The 18,829-nt window shown below is 44.4% G+C and overlaps 1 protein-coding gene across 1 annotated transcript in view; it reads right to left on the bottom strand.

Annotated features, from left to right (window-relative positions):
* Positions 1 to 18,829, bottom strand: part of PITPNA (phosphatidylinositol transfer protein alpha) — a 57,997-nt gene that overhangs the window by 8,131 nt on the left and 31,037 nt on the right. The window contains exons 5-10 of the mRNA XM_075013660.1: positions 17,182 to 17,189; positions 16,108 to 16,182; positions 15,751 to 15,834; positions 9,501 to 9,578; positions 9,135 to 9,245; positions 527 to 649 (exon numbers count right to left, since the gene is read on the bottom strand). Coding sequence (XP_074869761.1) covers positions 527 to 649; positions 9,135 to 9,245; positions 9,501 to 9,578; positions 15,751 to 15,834; positions 16,108 to 16,182; positions 17,182 to 17,189 — 479 coding nt within the window. The remainder of the gene's footprint in view (positions 1 to 526; positions 650 to 9,134; positions 9,246 to 9,500; positions 9,579 to 15,750; positions 15,835 to 16,107; positions 16,183 to 17,181; positions 17,190 to 18,829) is intronic.

Raw genomic sequence — 18,829 nt, forward strand, 5'->3', positions numbered from 1 at the left:
ACAGCATCCAGACTTCATTCCAACAACCACCACATGCACACACGCACACAGTACCCAGACTGATTTTGCAGCTCACTTATGGGACTCATTGAGCTGAATGCTCATTAGGGTAATAAGACAACAGGTTACTTTTAAAAAAAATCTAAGTTACCTATTAAACCAATAAAAAGTTGTCCCACAACAATATAAGAAGGACTTCATGCTATTAGAAAGGCAGAACACAACAAATCTGGCTCTACAATCTTGTCTATGCTACTGTGAGCTGTTGAACAAACTTACACAACTACAGGTAAACAACAGCTGAACTCAATGTACTTATGTCTGCTTATCATGCATACTAGATGCGACTGATCAGCCCCCAGTAAAGCCTGACTGCCTATGCTATCATAAGCTGTAGGACCCACTTGGTAAGTGAGCACATTGCATGCCATGGCAAGAGGCTATGCCTTCTCCTCTCCCAAACCCACAGCTAGCTTAGCATACAGATTGTGCCTCACAGCCCACACCTGCTCTCCCCCTCACTGACCTCATCCAGCTGTTTCTTGGTCTCCTCCTCCATCCTGCGAATGTCCTCCATAGTCAGATCAACCCACTTATCAAGCCAGCAAAACAACTGCCGGTGGAAATTTGTGAAAAGACGTTTCTCTTGCTGCAAAAACAAAGTGATGAACAAACAACTTATAACAGAGAGAAAGGTGTGCTAGTCTATATACTATGAAAATAAAAAAGCAGTCCAGTAGCACTTTAAAGACTAATAAAATAATTTATTAGGTGATGAGCTTTTGTGAGACAGACCCACTTCAGATCATAGCCATACCAGAACAGACTCAATATTTAAGGTCCAGAGAACCAAAAATAATCAAGGTTGACAAATCAGAAAAATATTATCAAGGTGAGCAAATCAGAGAGTAGAGGGGCAGAAGGTGGGGGTGCGGTGTCAAGAATTAGATTAAGCCAAGTATGCAAAAGAGCCCCTATAATGACCTAAAAAATTCCCATCCCGGTTCAAACCGTGTGTTAATGTGTCGAATATGAATATAAAAGACTTCAGCAGCCTCTCTTTCCAAAGTAGTATGAAAATTCCTCTTTAGTAAGACACAGACCTTCAGGTCATTAACAGAATGGCCCACTCCATTAAAATGCTGGCTGACCGGTTTGTGGATCAGGAGTGTTTTTAAAACATACATAAAAACACTCCTGATCCACAAACCGGTCAGCCAGCATTTTAATGGAGTGGGCCATTCTGTTAATGACCTGAAGGTTTGCGTCTTACTGAAGAGGAATTTTCACAACACTCGTGAAAGAGAGGCTGCTGAATTCTTTTATATTCATATTCGACACATTAACACATGGTTTGAACCAGGATGTGAATTTTTTAGGTCATTATAGGGGCTCTTTTGCATACTTGGCTTAATCTAATTCTTGACACCGCACCCCCACCTTCTGCCCCTCCACTCTCTGATTTGCTCACCTTGATAATATTTTTCTGATTTGTCAACCTTGATTACTATTTTTGGTTCTCTGTGCCTTAAATATCGAGTCTGTTCCGGTATGGCTATGATCTGAAGTGGGTCTGTCTCACGAAAGCTCAGCACCTAATAAATTATTTTGTTAGTCTTTGAAGTTCTACTGGACTGCTTTTTTGTTTTCAAACAACTTATAAAGCTCAGGAAAAAGAACTTGCTCAACTCAGCATGCAGCACAATATGCGTACAGTCAATGTGCACTGTCAAAGATGCGTGCACTGGGAATTGCTACCGCTCTAACCACAGTGCTTACCATTATTTTTATTAAGGAAATGGAATCCCTCTGCCTAGCAAGGGCGGGGGTGGGGGGGGGCAGCTATTTCCAGTTAATTATAAGTTAAATTCCTTTGTCAGAAGCAGCCATGGATGCTATGATTCGGTGTTCTAGATTTTTAAAATGTCCATAACTGAACCATTTTGGGTTCTCACATATAGTCAAGGTATACAATAAGGTTCAGTGAAAATGGCTCAATGGTCTCTTGAGACTATGTAATAGGCTTTAAAGAGAAGGCATTAATAATAAATGATTTGACATGTAGTTATGCCAGGCCCCTCCCACCCTCTCCCCCTCCTGCCCAAGCGCTGATCCCCAGACCACTGGTTACCTCCACCACCCCACGGTTGCCTCCATACCCCCAAGCTCACGACACCTGCCCTTGTAAATAAACCACTCTGTTTCTGTTCAAAAAACAAATCTTTTTATTGTGTTGGGGCAGGGAGGGGATGGGAACAAACATACTTGAGCCTATTAGAAAGCTTCCTACTACTAAGGACATGACAAATGTGCTCCAAGTAGGCCTCCTTGAAGGGGGTTCACAAAGCTGTCATGCCATATAGGTCCAATGGTGGTGACCATGGTCTTGCTTGATGAGGTCCAGAAACAGATGAAGTGGAAAGGATTGTTGCACTGATGGCTTCAGGAGGGCGGCATACCAGCGCCAACAGGCCCATGCTAGGGTTAATAGGATAACATTTGCTCTCTCTCTGCAGAGCTCGAGGAGCAGTTAGTGAAGCAGTAGGGTCGGGGACAGGTATACTGCAGGCTGGTCCACCAAGGGAGGGATCAAGAACATGTTTGCTAGGGATCCCAGAATGAGACCATGACTGCCATGTCCAGTTTCTGAACGTGAAGCAGGAAAGCAAGACAAGGAAGTGGACTGCCTGAAGCTCATATACACTGATGTGGAGGGACTACTCCTACACCATCCACATCAATTGAGTGGGGAGGTTTTCTAGGTGGGGCCTCCCCATCCTAGAATGTTGGTGTCTGACCAGACACACTGGGAGCTGCAGGGCATGAAAGGGATACCAATCATCACTGAATTGGGGGGTAGGGGGGCCATTGCCCCCAGAGGACATGAATGACCTGGCAGGGAACCACAGTTCCCATGTCAATGCTGTCCTGCCCTGAGCAGTATGTTGATGCCAAGACTGGAGGGGCCATACGTACAAGTCTGGTCAATGGATCTACAGGTGTGAACACCACGATGTGACCCAGGAATTTGAGGCACATCCTGGTTGTGATGACCAGAAAGTTGAATAGAGACTTCAGGATCTGGGTCAACACCACAGACAATTGTTCTGGCAGGAATGCCCCGGCCCAGGTGGCGTTTAGCCCTGCCCCAGTGAATCTGATCCTTTGCAAAGGGATGAGAGTCGATTTTCTGGTCTGAGCGACAAGCCTAAACTTTTGAGAGGCACCCTGGTAAAGTGACATGTGTTAATAGGAATGGCCCTGCTGAAGCCAGTCATCCAGGCAGTGGGTAAACATGGACCTGTGACTCCTGAGAAAGGCAGCCACCCCGGTAGGCGAGGACGAGCAGGCATTGATTGGCCAGAGGCTATGGAAGAATCCCTTGACTAAGATGAGGGAGAGTCTGAATAAGAACGGCTTGGCCCCACCATGGCACTATGGACAGGTGCTGCCAGGCAACGAGGACCAGTGGCAGGATTGCGAATGGTGTGAGCAGTGTACGTACAGTGAACAGTACCAGGACTGGGACCAGTACTGAGAATGCTATGTCAAGTGCTACTACCAAAGTGAGCCTGCATGCTCTGAACAGTGGCACAGAGGCGAACATCCATGCACCGAAGAGCAGTGACGTTCCGAAAGACGGTGCAGAAATGACCCCTGCACTCTGAAGAGTGGTGCCAAGACCCAGGGAAGCAAGGACTTTGGTGCCACTAGGACACAGCTGAAGCAGAACTCTAGCAGTGCTGGGACCTACTGGTGCTAGTCACTGTGAGGATTGTCGGAGCACTGTGATAACCCTGAACCCAACCAGGATCTGCTCACCACAGATGCCCTCCATGGGGAACAGCTTCAAGAGTGGTGCTGCAAGTATGACCAACATCATGAGTTACATTGGTGATGTTCCACTATATCACTGCCAGGACTCCAAGCAGAGAGATACTGGGGCAGGAAAAGGTGGGCCTATCATGGCTGACTTACCCTGTGAAGGCTTGTGGGAGGCACAGGTGCTGTCAACTGAGTCCTTGCAATGAACCCCCAAGCAGCCTTGAAGGTGTTCAACATGCAAGACAGGCCAACCACCATTGGTTCACCCCATGGAGAGTCCAGGAGGATAGGAGTTTGGTGTGCACAAGGAGCTCAGCATGTTGATGCCTTGTGGCTGAAGTCTTTCAGGACCTGCAGAGGTGGAAGAAGCAGCAGGTGCTATCTGTGCTGACACCAAGGACTTGGTCATCTTGGAAGACTGCTACAGGGGGGGAGAACAGTGCTGCACAGAGGCCCTCAAAGAGTGCCAGTGCTGAGAGGAGTCTTTCTTTGGAGCTGGTCCAGGAACCAAAAGAGTGCACTGCACACCGAAGCCCCTGGTGCTGGCTCCTATCTCCAAGGCCAAAGAACAGATTCCATAAGGAGCTGCTTCAGGTGAAAGTCCCATCTGCTTCTGGTATGGAGATATCGTATAGAACTGGGACATTAAAAGGTCATTGAGTCCAGTCCTGTGCACTCACAGCAAGATGAAGCACCATCCCTGATGGAGATTTTAAGTTTATTTGCCCCAGATCCCTAAATGGCTCCCTCAAGGACTGAACACACAACCCCTAGTTTAGCAGGGCAGTGCTCTAACCACTGAACTATCCCTCCTCTTAAAGGGGCTATGACCAGGATGCACTGCAGTGCAGAGTGAAAGTGAAGGAACTGTGAAATGCCCCCAGTTTGAAGGTCTTGCAGATCTTGCACTAGACAGATTGATGGGCTTCCCCCAGCACCAGAGAGACAAGTCGTGAGGATCACTCATTGGCATAGGCTTGAGGCAAGACTTGCACAATTTGAAACCGTAACACTTTGGCATGCCCCAGGTCCTGAAGGGGACATGGATGAGAAGTGAAAATCCCTACACCTGCTGCTAAGTACAATTTTTTACAAAACAAAGAATTGAAAATGGTAGGGGGACACAATGCTTGCAAGAAAGAGCACCACAGTTCCAACAGCCATCGCTAGCCATAAGAAGGAACTGAGGGGTGTTCAGGTTGGCAGGGTCATATATAGGGTGCTCCACTGGTGCCAGTCTGGGAGCTCCACAGCCATCCCAACTGATAGCAGCTAGGGTAAAGCTGACAGCCATGCATGCAGCATGTGCATACCCAATTAGAATAGATATGAGCAAGCATTCCAACAAGAAAAGTAAGGTTGTTTTTTTTTTTTTTTATGAGAACCTAAATGTTACATTACATTTTGCCTGATTTTCTTTTAAAGCTGCATTTTGTAAAGAAGATTCTTTTGGGAGTATTAAGTATTTCCTGCTTTTTTATATGTGAAAAATTTACCACCTAGAGCCAGGCAAGAATCTGAACAGGGGTACGAGGCGAAATAAGGAGGTGGCTTAAAAACTTGAAGAGCAATAAATTTTTCCATGAAATTTTTTCAGCTGTTAATTAAATTACTTAATTTTGAATTTTTGACGACACGATTTATTTATATTTTACCATGAAGATCCATATTGTAATCATGGTAAGAGACTCCAAGGTCACATGCAATTGTTGGAACAGTCTCTTGGCTTTGTAATCCATAGCATGTGAAGCACGTATAGATAGCCCATTAATGGAAGGTCCTAAAGAAAGAACTAAATTAGTTTAGTTTTCAGAGCTGTAACCAGAATCTTAGGAGTCCCAGTGTTTCTGCCTACAAGGGCTGTCACACGTGGCATCTTACAAGAACTTAAGGTTAAGTCTACACTGGCAAGTTACTGTGCAGTAAATCAGCCCTTGTTGCTGTAACTTTCAAGGCGTCTACACTGTAAGGTGCTTACTGCACTCTAGCTCCAGAGTTACTGCATGTCAGGTAAACCACCTTGAAGAGAAGCCAGGAGCTTGCAATGCTCTCCATACAGCATTAGGGTACTTGTGTGGACACCATGATGTACTACTGCAGTGTGACTGGCCTCTGACACCCTTCCCACAATGCCTGTTCTTGCCTCTCTGGTTATCTGTTTAAACTTTACTGCCCTGCTCTCAGGCAACCAACCCTCAAGACCCACCCTTTGTGTTTTTTGACATTTGAAAATCCCCTTCCAATTAGCTCAGTGACACATAATGTAGTCTCAGAACATCTTTCCACTTGGCCATGCCTGCTCCACACACTAGGAGATCCCTTGTTTGGAGCCATGCCAAGGTGCTGGACTTCATCAACATTTGGGGGAGAGGAAAGCAATCCAGACTCAGCTGTGCTCCAGTCATAGGAATTCTGTGCCTGTAGGCATCATATCCCAAGATGCATGACCAAAAGGGGCCATGACCAGGATGCAATGCAGTGCAGAGTCAAAGTGAAGGAGCTGTGAAATGCCTACCACGGTTCCTGAAAGCAAGCCACTGTTTTGTACCCCAGTGACACAAGCCACTCCCAGCCCTTGGAGGCTGCATATGATGCACCTGGTAATTAACAAGCACCCGCACAACGATGGGGAAATAACCCTTGTAGTTAATGCATTTGGAAGTTAGGTGGTCTGGTGCCAGAATTGGAATGTGCACACAAGCTACCACCACACAAGTTTGGGAAGCCCGTCTGTGCAAAGCCATCCACAATTTCACTTACATTGTCCAGAATCAACCTGTCTTTCAGAGCAGGATGCGAGTGATGGCCCTGCACAATTCCATCAACACGAATCCAGCTGTTGGCTTTCCCACTCCAAAATGATTGATGACTGAGAAAAAGATATCTGGATAACCAGCTTCCACACTGCAACAGCCATACACTTCTCCACTGGCAGGGAAGCTCTCATTTGCTGTCCATGCACCGCATGGCTGGGGCGAGCTCAGCACTCATGAACATGGCTTTCCTCATCCAAAACTTCTGCAGCCACTGCCTGCCACCCAGACTTATACAATGATGTGATCCCACCACTCAGAACTTGTTTCCCAAGCCCAAAAGAAGCGTTCCACTGTGCCACAAGAAATCCTGTGTTGTACAAATGCTGCCTAGACTCTTTATTGTCACTTTGTAGCTTCAGGAATACCTTCAGTGCCATGACATGTTAGTGAGACTTATCAGCATTTTCATCAACAACCAAGGAGGCAGAGTGTGCAACGCAGCACATCACAGAAACCAGTGAAAGATGGGGCCAAATGCAGGTGGAAGCGCAGGGGTTGCTGGGATATGAAGTGATGCACTATGGGCACTGGAACAGGACCCAGGATGCCCCATGACTCTCCACAAACCTCTGGGACAAAAAGAGGATTGGATGCTTGATGGGAGAGCTGCCCAGAATGCACCACTCCAAGAGGTGCTGCAAGTGTGATCACACTGCAGCGCTGGCAGCTGACAGTGTGGACAGCCAACAGCACCTTTACTGTTGTGCTCTGTGAGCAATGCTGTAAACTGCCAGTGCTTTACATCTGCCAGTTAGACATGGCCTTGCTCACACCTACTAACACAGACAAAAAAAGACTGAGCAGCTGAACTTTCAAGAGCCACAGTTAACCAAAAATAAAATCACCACAATGATCTAAAAATATTTTTCCCACACCACTGTTGCAGTAAACACAGACTGTGTCTACATTAGCCCCCTTCTTTGAAGGGCCCATGGTAAATCAGCCTGAGTGGAATACACTAATGAAGTGCTGCGATGAATATGTAGCACTTCATTAGGCTAATTCTCCTCATGGCAACTTCGAAGTGTCAAACTTTGAAGTGCTGGCATGCCATGTAGCTTCAGGCACTTCAAAGTGCCTTTATTCTCAAAGTTTTTGGGAAGTAAACGCACTTTGAAGTAGCATGGGCACTTTGACATACCCAAAACTACACGGTATGCCGGCATTTCAGAGCTTGACACTTCGAAATTGCCGCAGGGAGAATTAGCCTAATGAAGTGCTACATATTCTTCACAGCACTTCATTAGTAGTCTCCACTCAGGCCAATCACCTCACTGCGTACTGTAGGTACAGCCTTGGTATCACAACTAAAAACAGAGTACGTTGTTTTTCAGTGAGTTTGCTTTGTATATTTGACAAGACTTTGCATATAGTCAGATTCACTATGGTCACTGACATGTGGCAGGTTTCTCCTATAATTAGTTGTATGAAAGAGCCACACAGCAAGAAAGAAATGACTCTTATGAATTTGGAAAATGTGACTGTAAAACCACAAAAGCTGTTGGAAGACTCAATTGAGTCCAGTGTCCCATTTTTTAAAATTAACATGATTTCAAGTGAATGGTGTCTTTCAGGTGACAAGTGAGATCAAAAAAAGATAGTGGTCTGAACAGAGAGGAAGTGAGTTTCCAAAACACTTGTTGCTGACCAGCAAGAATCTCCACTTTCCTTGTCACCCCACATCAGCACCAGGTTCAGGGTTGGATTAATATTTAGCAGGCACTGAGGCATAAGTGACATGCAGGGGTGGAGGAGGTGCACAGGGGACCACATACACCCCCGCCCCTGGTACCCATCCTGCATTCACCCTTGGTGCCATAACACTTCTGATGAGTGCAGGGGGGCAGCATGGCACAAGAACAGCATGAGTATCCTAGCTTACACTATGCTCAGGCCACGCTGCTCCAAGGGAGGAGGACTGCCCTGCACTCACTGGAAGCAGTATATCAGAGGTGTAGCTGTGTTCGTCTGTATCCGAAAAAAAACAAAAACAAAAAAACCTGAGAAATCCTGTGGCATCTGATGAAGAGAGTCTTTGCCCACGAAAGCTTATAAAGTAACAGATTTATTGGAGCATAAAGTGCCACAGGACTTCTCACTGGAAGCAGCACGGCACTTCTGCAGGAAGATGTGGGGCATGAGCAGAGCAGGGTCAGGAGGAGGAAGGGCATGGGAGAGGAAAGGGGTGCAGCAGTGGCACACTGCTGGTGCCCCCCTTGGAATTCCTGCACAAGTCACCTGTCTTGGGAGCTCAGAATGTCACTCTACCACTGCTCCAATTCAAGGTGCCTCCCCCACAACACACACAGGGGAAAGAGGGTGGAGAGGAGTGACAGGAAGTATAAAGAGGGATAGAGGGCTGATTAATGGATGGGGCCCCAGACAGAAGAGACCACGAGTGGGCAGGGCCTCAGAGTGGGAGAGCAGATGAACAGTCCTTCTCAGTGTTGGTCTAGCACCACTGTATACCCAGTACTGACCAGGTTCACTTACCTTCTGTATAAAATTCTCCACTTTATTTTGCAGACCCCACCACTTGAACTTGACTGTTACCAATTTGTAAGCACACATGTACGGACAATCTGTCTGTTTCCCCAGCTCTTTCTGCAAAGACACAAAGATATTCACGTGACTCATTGAGATGGGAAACTTTGTAGGAAGCTTTTTCAGGGACAGGACTTTCTGAGCTAGTAGGCCACCCGTTAGTACACATATACAAGCAACTGTCACAGATGAAGTTAACACCCCTTCCCTTATTTACACAAATTGCCACCCCAAGCTCCCCACACACCTGGCCCACCCTGACAATCACAATACTGTCACAAAAACAGATTATGTGCTGAAGTCTGTGATCCACACCTTCCAGTTGGGGCCCAGAGGACCACGTCCAGTCTTGACAGATTTAAATTTTGCTGGGTCTTCTTCCTGTTTGTAATCCTGTTGTAAATACAAACATGTTCAGCCATAAGAAACAGATAATTATTCTAGACACTAACCTCTCCTCTATGTCCTTCTCAAGACCCACATTTTCATGAAGCCTTTAAGAAAGCGGCCAAGGAAAAATAAAAATAAATAAATTTTACTCCCCTATGCCATACGTTAGGCCCTAGCAGAATAGAGTATTATAAAAGTGATGTTACCTTTATTACCCCCATGAAATCCACTGGTACTGTGTTACCAGTTTGTAAACTTTTCAAGATAGTTCACATTACTACCTGTATTGGGAGGTGACTAGAACACAATTCTTGTAAGAAATAATGCACAATGCACTCCGAGGCAGAGATACCTTGTGTATTTCTAAGCCCCAATATTCAGTGCTATACAAATACTCATTTCAGACTGCACTCCTGTATTTCCCTGCATCATAGAGAAGACTGAAGACACTTTGTTTAAATACTTATTTTCAAGGCCAATCTTCCAAAAAATGCTTTGGGATTTAAGTTCTTTATTGCTCAGCCCAGAGATGAATTTAGAAACTAACCCCAAATGTATTGTTTTTAGTCCAGTACTTTTTCTTCGTTTTTGCTGGGGAGGGGTGCGGGGGAGAGAATCAATTAATGATTTTGAACACTTGGGTTGGCAATGCTCACAATGACATTTGAATCTCAAAAAGCCAGAAAATTCAGATTTTGAGTGGATTTAAGGGCAGAAGAGGATTAAGATGTGTCCCCTTCTTACTCAGACTTGATCTTTGTGCATATTACAAGTAACAGCTACATATCTTGTTGACCAAAAAAGCCTATACTCCTGGCATCACTGCAGAGTCAGTGCAGCCTGGGAGAGCAAGCTGACTTGTTCTGAAGCAAAAAACTAGTTCAATTCCAGTCAGAGATCCACACTGTATGCTGATTTAAACCAATGTAACCCCAAGAACTAAATAGTACTAAAATGTGAGTTTAGTAGTCACTATTACTAGAAATAAAACACAACCTACAATGAAACTTCAGGTGCATTCTGAAACCAGGCTAAATAAAGATTTAAAAAGCACCCCTCTCTTTACTCCAGTTAAGCAAGTTTTACTTGAAAGGATTAATACACTAAATGGGAAACCCACTTTTCATTGCAGAACTGCAACTTAAGTTACTACAGTGACTAACTCTTCATACAATAGGGAATTAATTACATGATCATGAAATACAAAAGTTATGTCTGTGCATTTAAGTTAAAAGGTAGAACAAGAATGTAAATGGTTTAAAATACAACTTATTTACAGTCTTCCTGACAGTAAAAACTGCAGTTATTTTTTATTCTATTGTTTGCTGAATACCATGTCATAAACAGTGCTGGAACCATAGTACATTAGATTTAATCAGCATTAGTAGTGTTAGGCTTGATATTGGGATAAACCATTGTTTATGGATTCATATACAGGTTGAACCTCTAGTCCAGCACACTCAGAACTTGACTTGTGCCAAATGAGAGAATTTGCTGGCTCATGGGAGGTCAATATTGTTTAGCAGTATTACCAAACACTTTCACTGCTCACTGGGCTTTTAGAAGACATGCAGGTGTAAACTAGAGCTAAACAACAGCAGAGAACACAGAGACAGGTCTGGTGGCTATAAACAAACATTACAGGACCACAGGAAACTTGGCCACACCCATGATAAGTGGACAGCCAGCTAACTAAACTCACGCAGGACCATGGATGTTGTATGGTATGCTCATCTGACAAGAGGTTCAACCCGTACTGAGTTTCCTTATTTCTACAATCAATGAGAGCAGTTAAAGTGGTGTTATCCTCCCTTAAAACTAAGGAAACCTAGTGATAAGCACTGTATATGGATGTGGATTCTTGCCTTTCTGCACTTATTTGATACACCATATTTACATATGGTGTATACCATTAGAAGGCAAGTCAGAGAAGGGAAAATAATGGAAATTTAAACATTTTGAAAAATGTGAACTTAATTTTACCCTCTGACATCAGAGCTGTAAAACCAATCACTAGCTACCAACAGTATTTGGGCTAGTTTGGAACCCTTTGCAGTCCAACTTTTTTTTTGGAGAGTGCGGGGTGGTGGACAGAATACATGGATAACAACGTTAAGTACAGTCCCTGTCCTCTCTACACAACTACCTCAGACTCATGCAGTCCTCTTTTCTCGCTCAAGGTCACTCAGTTTAAAATACCCAGATTAATGTGTCTCAAACACCTGTTCCAAGAATGCTTTGAATATGTAATTTCACTCCTTGGGAGTGATAAGTCATTTCTGGGACCTGCATGGGAAGGTACACAGGAAGTATGAATTTGTTTTGCATATGGTAACAGTAAATGTATCTACGTATCAGTATTATGTACTTACAAGCTATAATTCCATGGAAGGGTTCTAGTGACTAGACAAACCACTAAGGTAGAGCTCATGGAGATTTGTCCTAAAGGTCTGAATACAGGCTGAACCTCTCTAATCCAGCAACAGCCATAATCCGGCATGATTTTAGTTAACTGGGAAACCCCTTATCATGGGTGTAGGCAAGTTTGTTTATACCCACCAGTCCTGGCTCTCAGTGTTCTGTGGTGTTTTTTAGCTGTAACTTACCCCTAACTGTCTTTTGAGAGCCCAGTAAAGCGGTGGAAGTGTTCGTAATGCTCCAAAACAATCCTGACTTCCTGTGGTCCGGCAAATTCTCTCTTACAGCAGCAGTCATGGCCTGAGGGTGCCAGACGAGAGAGGTTCAACCTGTAGTGTGTCCATTTCAGACTACTGGATTTGTTTGAGTGAAACAAAAACAACCTAATTCCCTTTAAAAAGAGATATTGAAAAACGTGAAAGCGAGGCATATAAACACCAGCCAACCAATTCCCTAAACTTATTTTGTGAACTTCTTCCAGGCTCGCCTGTCCTCAACTATTGTGTGCTGCTTTAAAATCCAAGCTCTTCAAGTCAAGGACAATGTCAGTCCTTGCTACACAAAGAACTATGGCCAACTACAATGCTATTTACAGATGAACACCACTTAACTAGGCATTTCTACTATTCTCACTGTTCAATATCTAGGCACAGACTACAAAAACCAAGAATTACATCAAAATTGTGCATAAAAGGCTCTGCCATTCTCCACAAATTGTTTCAGGTCACTTGCTATGCTGAGCCAGAAGACTGTGTAACCTAAAAACAACCCACAAGGACACATTATAGAAGAGCACTGAAATGGTAAACATGGCTCGCTCTTGTACACGGATAGTAAAGTAATCTTATATAGACTGGAATCCATGGTATGGAAGCCCCTGTTATTAGATAATTGGAAGTAGGTACTAGTTGTATTGGCTTGTGTTTACCAATATAGTAAACTCTTTCATATCTGGCAGCCCCAGGACTTGGGGGTTGCTGGGTATTCAAATATTCTGGATAACAGAGAGGTATACCTAGCAATGCATGACACTAAGAAAAAAATATTAGATATTAAGAAACAAAAAAGTATGCAGAGTACTTTATTAACAGTAGTAGTATACTGTAAGTTTACAGTGTACATTTGCTGTATTTGTTTACTTTCACTATACTATACATATGGAAAACATAACTAAAATTTACTTATAGTTAAAACACCAGTTATTTGAGTGTGCCACATAATAGAATGCAAGATATGAGTTCACTGTACGTTGTTAGGTGTTCAAAATGTTAGGATTAGCTTACAGATGCTAAACTTCCGTTCTCGTCTATTGATTCAGAGACCAAAAGGAGATATTAACATATAGGTAGAACTAGTAGTGTAATAATATCATTGTATTTCTCTGAAGTTTATATGTACTGTTTGTCAATTGACATATACTTATAAATACAACTAGTTATTGGTGTCTATCTGGAAAGTAGAGATTTATTTCAAAGCAACAAAGTTCCTTCCCTATTCTCCACCCAAGGAATTCCAGCTGTGATTATTTGCTTCCAAGAGGCTTATCAGTTGAATTTCAGCTGTAAAAGGAACTTTCTATACTGATTCTTACCTACTTAAGACAGGACTGGGCAGTCTACAGCTTATCTGGATCCAGCCCACAAGGCTCAGCCCCACTACAGCAGGGACCCAGGTCTGGTGCTACAGCTTCAGCACCACCCCCTGTGAAGCTGGAGCACTAATGCCAGCACCTTGCTGCAGGATGAGCAGCCCCAATCCTTGTGGGCCAGGGCCAGGCAAGAAGGGGCTGAATTGTGCCCATAAGCTCTGCCTGGTCAGGGAAGAAAGTGCTGTGCATACTGGTATTGATGCTCTCCCTCCCGCCCCGAATGGGGAAAGGGCAATGCAGGGAAGTGCTGCCTGAAGGGAGTTTCCCTGGCTGTTCCCGTTGGCCAAAAAAAGCAGCAGGGGGCCATGCCTGGAAGCAGTAGTGGGTGCAGAGTCACATGTGCACCTGGGGAGCTGTACCATGTAAGTGCACCCTCCCCACCATCTCCCTCACATACAGAACCCACCCACCTAAACCACCACCACTGCCGGCATCCTCCCTCTTGCCCCACTTCCCACATCTAGTCCACTCCTGTACCCTCCCTCCTGCTCAGACTCCCCCAATCCACTCACAGCCCACTCCTACCCTACCACCTGTCCAGACCACAGGCCACATACTGGACTCCTAGTCTGTTCCTGCACCCCCCTTCCCACCAGACCCCACACTGAACCTGGACCCTTTGGTTTTGGTCCCGCCCCAGACCCTCAGAAGAATCAATCTGGCCTAAAGGAAGCACTGAACCTCAAGCCCCTCTTCCCCTCCCCCCCACCAGTAAAGCTGTAGCATGAGGGGAATGAGGTGTCTCAGTCAGGGGCCACATCAGTGGAGGGCAGGGGTTTGTGCTTCTTATTTTTGGGTTGCCCCAACTGATTTTTTCCTGGGTGAGTGGCCCCTGACCCAAAAAGGTTCATCACCTCGGGCTTAAAACTGTCAGGAAAAGAAAGTCATAAGAATTTGAACAAACTGCACTAACAGACTGTCTATATGGTATTGGCTATTGAACTGATTCTAGAGGGACTTTTTTAAAAAAACATCAGCAGCATAATTTCTGCTATGAAACTGACTAAACAACTTTATTCATACTGTACATATAGTAATTTTAACCACAGTACCTTTTTCTTTTTAAAAAAATCTTAGATGTAGTTAATAAGTATGGGCTATAAAGCATGTACTTTTGTAAGATCTGAAATATTTTTTGACTTGATAGGTAATGTGTAGTCTTTTGGGCTTGGTAGAACTTTAGAAATACAGGTTCAACCTCCCTCATATGGCACCCTGGGAATCTAAGTGGTCCCAGGGGAGGGATTTTGCCAGACCAGGGTGGTCAATTCTGATCCTGCCCCCAGACTCCCCTGCCCGCTCTCACTGCCATTTCCCGTCCCTCTCTCTCCTCCCTCATCACTGACAGGCTCCCCAGCTGCTGCCCCACCCACCACTGCCCAGCCTCCCCAGGCTGCAGCTTCCTGCCTGGCCCCAGCCACAGCTTCTGCAGCTTTGTGCGGGCCCTGGCCATGGCCCCACACCTGGCCTGTGATGAGCTGCCATCCCTGGGTGGCACACAGCCCGAGTCCCAGGTTCCCAGGGCCGTGGCTTCCCGCCTGGCCCCTGCAACGAGCTGCTGTGAACCTGGGCTGCCAGTTTACCAGCCTGGGCCACTGCTCCCTGCTGCTGCTGCTCCTGGCCCAGGCTCCCTGGCTGCTGCCCCCCAACCCCTTGCCACCAGACCAGTGTGACTGGCCTGCCCTGGGCTCCAGCCACTGGTCTGGCTTGCCCCTTTTCCTCCTCCTAGCATTGGGACACACTGGTCCTGCAAGATCCATGGTTCAGCCAGACAACAGACGCTGCATTTGGGAGGTTTTTCATAACCCTGGCTATATTACACTTGTCTGTCTGAATGGAAACCAAAGACTGGACTGCTTAATGGGAACTGTGTTTTGCAGGGGGAGGCGGGGAGAGGAGGCCATCCGCCCTCTTCTTTGCAGTCTGCCTTCAACAAGCACTCTCAGTATTGCCCCTCCCAGCGACCACACCTCCAGTAAAGAAAAAGACTCTCCTTACCGCTTTACTCCTTGTCTGATTATCTGCACAGCCATGGAATTTTTCAGAAATGAATATGTTTTCTAATACTAGTGCCACCACATGAAATACTTTGCCACTCCCCCACCATACCTTGGAGAGCACTTGGTTCCGATCTGCAATGTCTATATAAACTGCTTCTACATTCTTCCATACTTCTGGCTCTAGTTTATGAACCTGCAGAAGTGGGAACCAGATTTGTAATTCAAACCATCTATAAGTCATTCCCATTTTCAGTTAGAATGGAGACCAGAGACAGATTTGAACACCAAAGCTTTTTATAAAAGCATCCATTCCCACCCACAGAAGGCAGTCTCCCCATTAGCCTGACACGAGGCATGTTAATACCAGGAATACGAAGAGAACAACACTGAATTTTAAAAAAAAAAAAAGGACAAGTGACAGACCTAGTCATCCAATGCCACAAAGTTCCTCACTGAAAATACTTACATTCTCTTGCATCCCAAGGTCTGGTTTATGCCAAGTTTCAATTTTTATCAGAAAATCATCTTTCATATACTCGTTCTGCCATAAAGAAAAATTTTGGGTTACTTGCTGAGACCCAAGAGACTAACATGACCTTATTGGTGACTGACTGATGTATAGCATCAAAGTTAAACAGCTATTCCCAAACAAGCATTTGGACGTGGTGGCAATGGGATTTCTATTTGCATATACATTTTGGAAAGCACACATCAGTGGTTGCCAGATACAGATTAGGTAAAAGCACTAGTTGTCTATACAAGACACGTTAGTCTGATACCCAGAGCATTGGAGCTTGTTACTTATTTCATTTAAAGGGTATTTTTTAAAAGAAAAGAATGAAGACCCAAGGGAGAAAGCCTGTTTAACAGAAGTAAGAGACGCTGCCAAGTACAGCTTTGAGTAGATCACATTTATGGAAGAATTAGGACATAAATTGGCTTTTCAGACACAGAACATAGATCCAGAACTGTGTTCAAACTGTCCAGGGAAACACACACCTTAGTTTGCACGTGTAAGCACTAAAACAAGACAGACCAGTGTTCAAAGTTTTTACCATAGCCACCTGAATTTCTCTCCTCTAGTGAGCAAGAGATGTCAGTTTCAAGCAACTACTGATATGACTGGAAAAGAGGAGCCACTACATCACCTTGAAAGAGGTGTGGTGAGTAAAAACTACTGAAGCACTGGATACATAAAAGTAGTTAAGGAATTCAGAAGGCAGATTATTCATCGGATCATGTTGCCCAAAGGCAGAAGAACTGGATTAACTTGCTCTATGTTTGTTCTATCTATATGCTATAATGATTTGTTCCAAAACATGCAAAGTCAAATGCCACTGCAGTAGTCACCTGTGTCATTTAATATATTAGTTTGTGAGGTGATGTTGAGACGCCCCCATCCATGTAATTAGCCCACTGAGAAAGTCACAACTCTACCATCTCAACTCAGACTTCCCTACACAGACACAAAGTGTCTTGTTCCAGGTAGATTTACATACACTTCCAAGTACAACAGATCACTAATAAAAGCAATACTTACTGTAATAACTGCTCCAAGAAACCAACACATGAAAAGAAAGAGATACAATATATTAATGAGAAAGAAAAGTTATAGTTGCAATCACCTCCACCCAATATGAGCAACCAGAGGATAATTCTGGAGTATGCTCGTAGGCATTTGCTAGTTTCATTTGAAGGAAGAAATCCATTTACCCTGTCAGTATCTAGTCTATTTTAGACAAACTTTTTCCACCCAACTCAAAACCTTCTGGAAATTCTCAAACAGGGCAAAATCCACAACACTTCTTATTATGTGCTGCCACTGTGTACTCCTGGAATTTCATCCAGCTGGATGAAAAAATGGAATAAGTTTGATCAGCTGATTGCATTCTTACCCATCATTCTTCAAATTGCAAACAAGAACTTTTGTCCAGTTCTGTAACTGAACGAATGCTGCATGTTAAGCCAGTGCAGACCTTATCACTCCTGCATGTGGTAACTGGACTCTTTGCCCTCTGCATCTCTCCCGCTCATGGTAATCAGACTCCTTGGATAGCAAAACTCAATTATTCATCAGAGAAAAAAATACTGAGGATCTTGTAACGGCCATAGTCTATCCTATATTGAGCCCTCAGGGTCTGTTACTATGTCCATTATAAAAATAACTGTTTTCACTGAGTGAGAACAAAGCTGTAAAATCTGATTCACAAGGTCTCCATTAAAGAGAACATTTAGTCAAACCACTACTATTTTTAAAGGGACAATAAGGACACAAGACAGTTGGGGGAGTGTTTAATACACAAGCCTAAGCATGTATTGTAAGTAACTGGTCTAACCAATAAGTTGCCATATTTAGCACAGACATTTAGAATTATAACTGCATGTGCGTTATATCTGCTCACACACACATCATGTGGTAACATCTGTCTGATAAACTGCATGTATTTATAAGATTTTCTATCACTTTCATCACCACAATCACTGAGCACCTTACCATATTTAATCCCACAACACTATAGTGAAGGAAAAATCATCCACACTACACAGGTACGGAAGGGGGCACAAAGATTAAGTCTATGGCAGGGCTGGGAATTGCACCCAGGCCTCAAATCCTAGTCTAGCCTCTTATTCACAGGCCCATACTTCCTATTCCCTCATACTCCTCTACTCTGCTAGGACTTAGACCAGTGGTGGGCAATGTGCAGCCCGCATGCAGTCCAAAGTAATCTGATTGAGGGCTGAGAGACATTTTGCTGATGTTGATTGGGACCTGGGGGGCAGTGGTGGGGGGACAACACGCACATGCACCTGCATGCAGACAGTCAACATCAGGAAAATGTCTCTGCTCGCAATCAGATTACTCTGGAACGCAATGTGGGCTGCAGGTTGCTATCACTGCCTCAGTAAAGAGTGCTGTAAGCAGTAAGTTACAGAATGAGACCAGCTGCAAACAGCTTTTATACTTTTGTGAGGCTTCATCAATTCAGACTATACCAATGCTTAATTCTTTCCTCCAAAATTACATTTCAGCTCACACCCAAATTGTCAGTATTCAGTCCTGAAACAATAGCAGGTTTCAAATCAAACACCTTAGAGCTGGCAGAGTTAGAAACAGAAGCTATCCCAGCTTTCCACAACACCCGCTGTTCGCACTGCCAAAGTAAACCCCATCACCATATTAGATAATG

Source organism: Carettochelys insculpta, chromosome 19 (genome assembly GCF_033958435.1).
Source record: "Carettochelys insculpta isolate YL-2023 chromosome 19, ASM3395843v1, whole genome shotgun sequence".
Taxonomy (NCBI): domain Eukaryota; kingdom Metazoa; phylum Chordata; order Testudines; family Carettochelyidae; genus Carettochelys; species Carettochelys insculpta.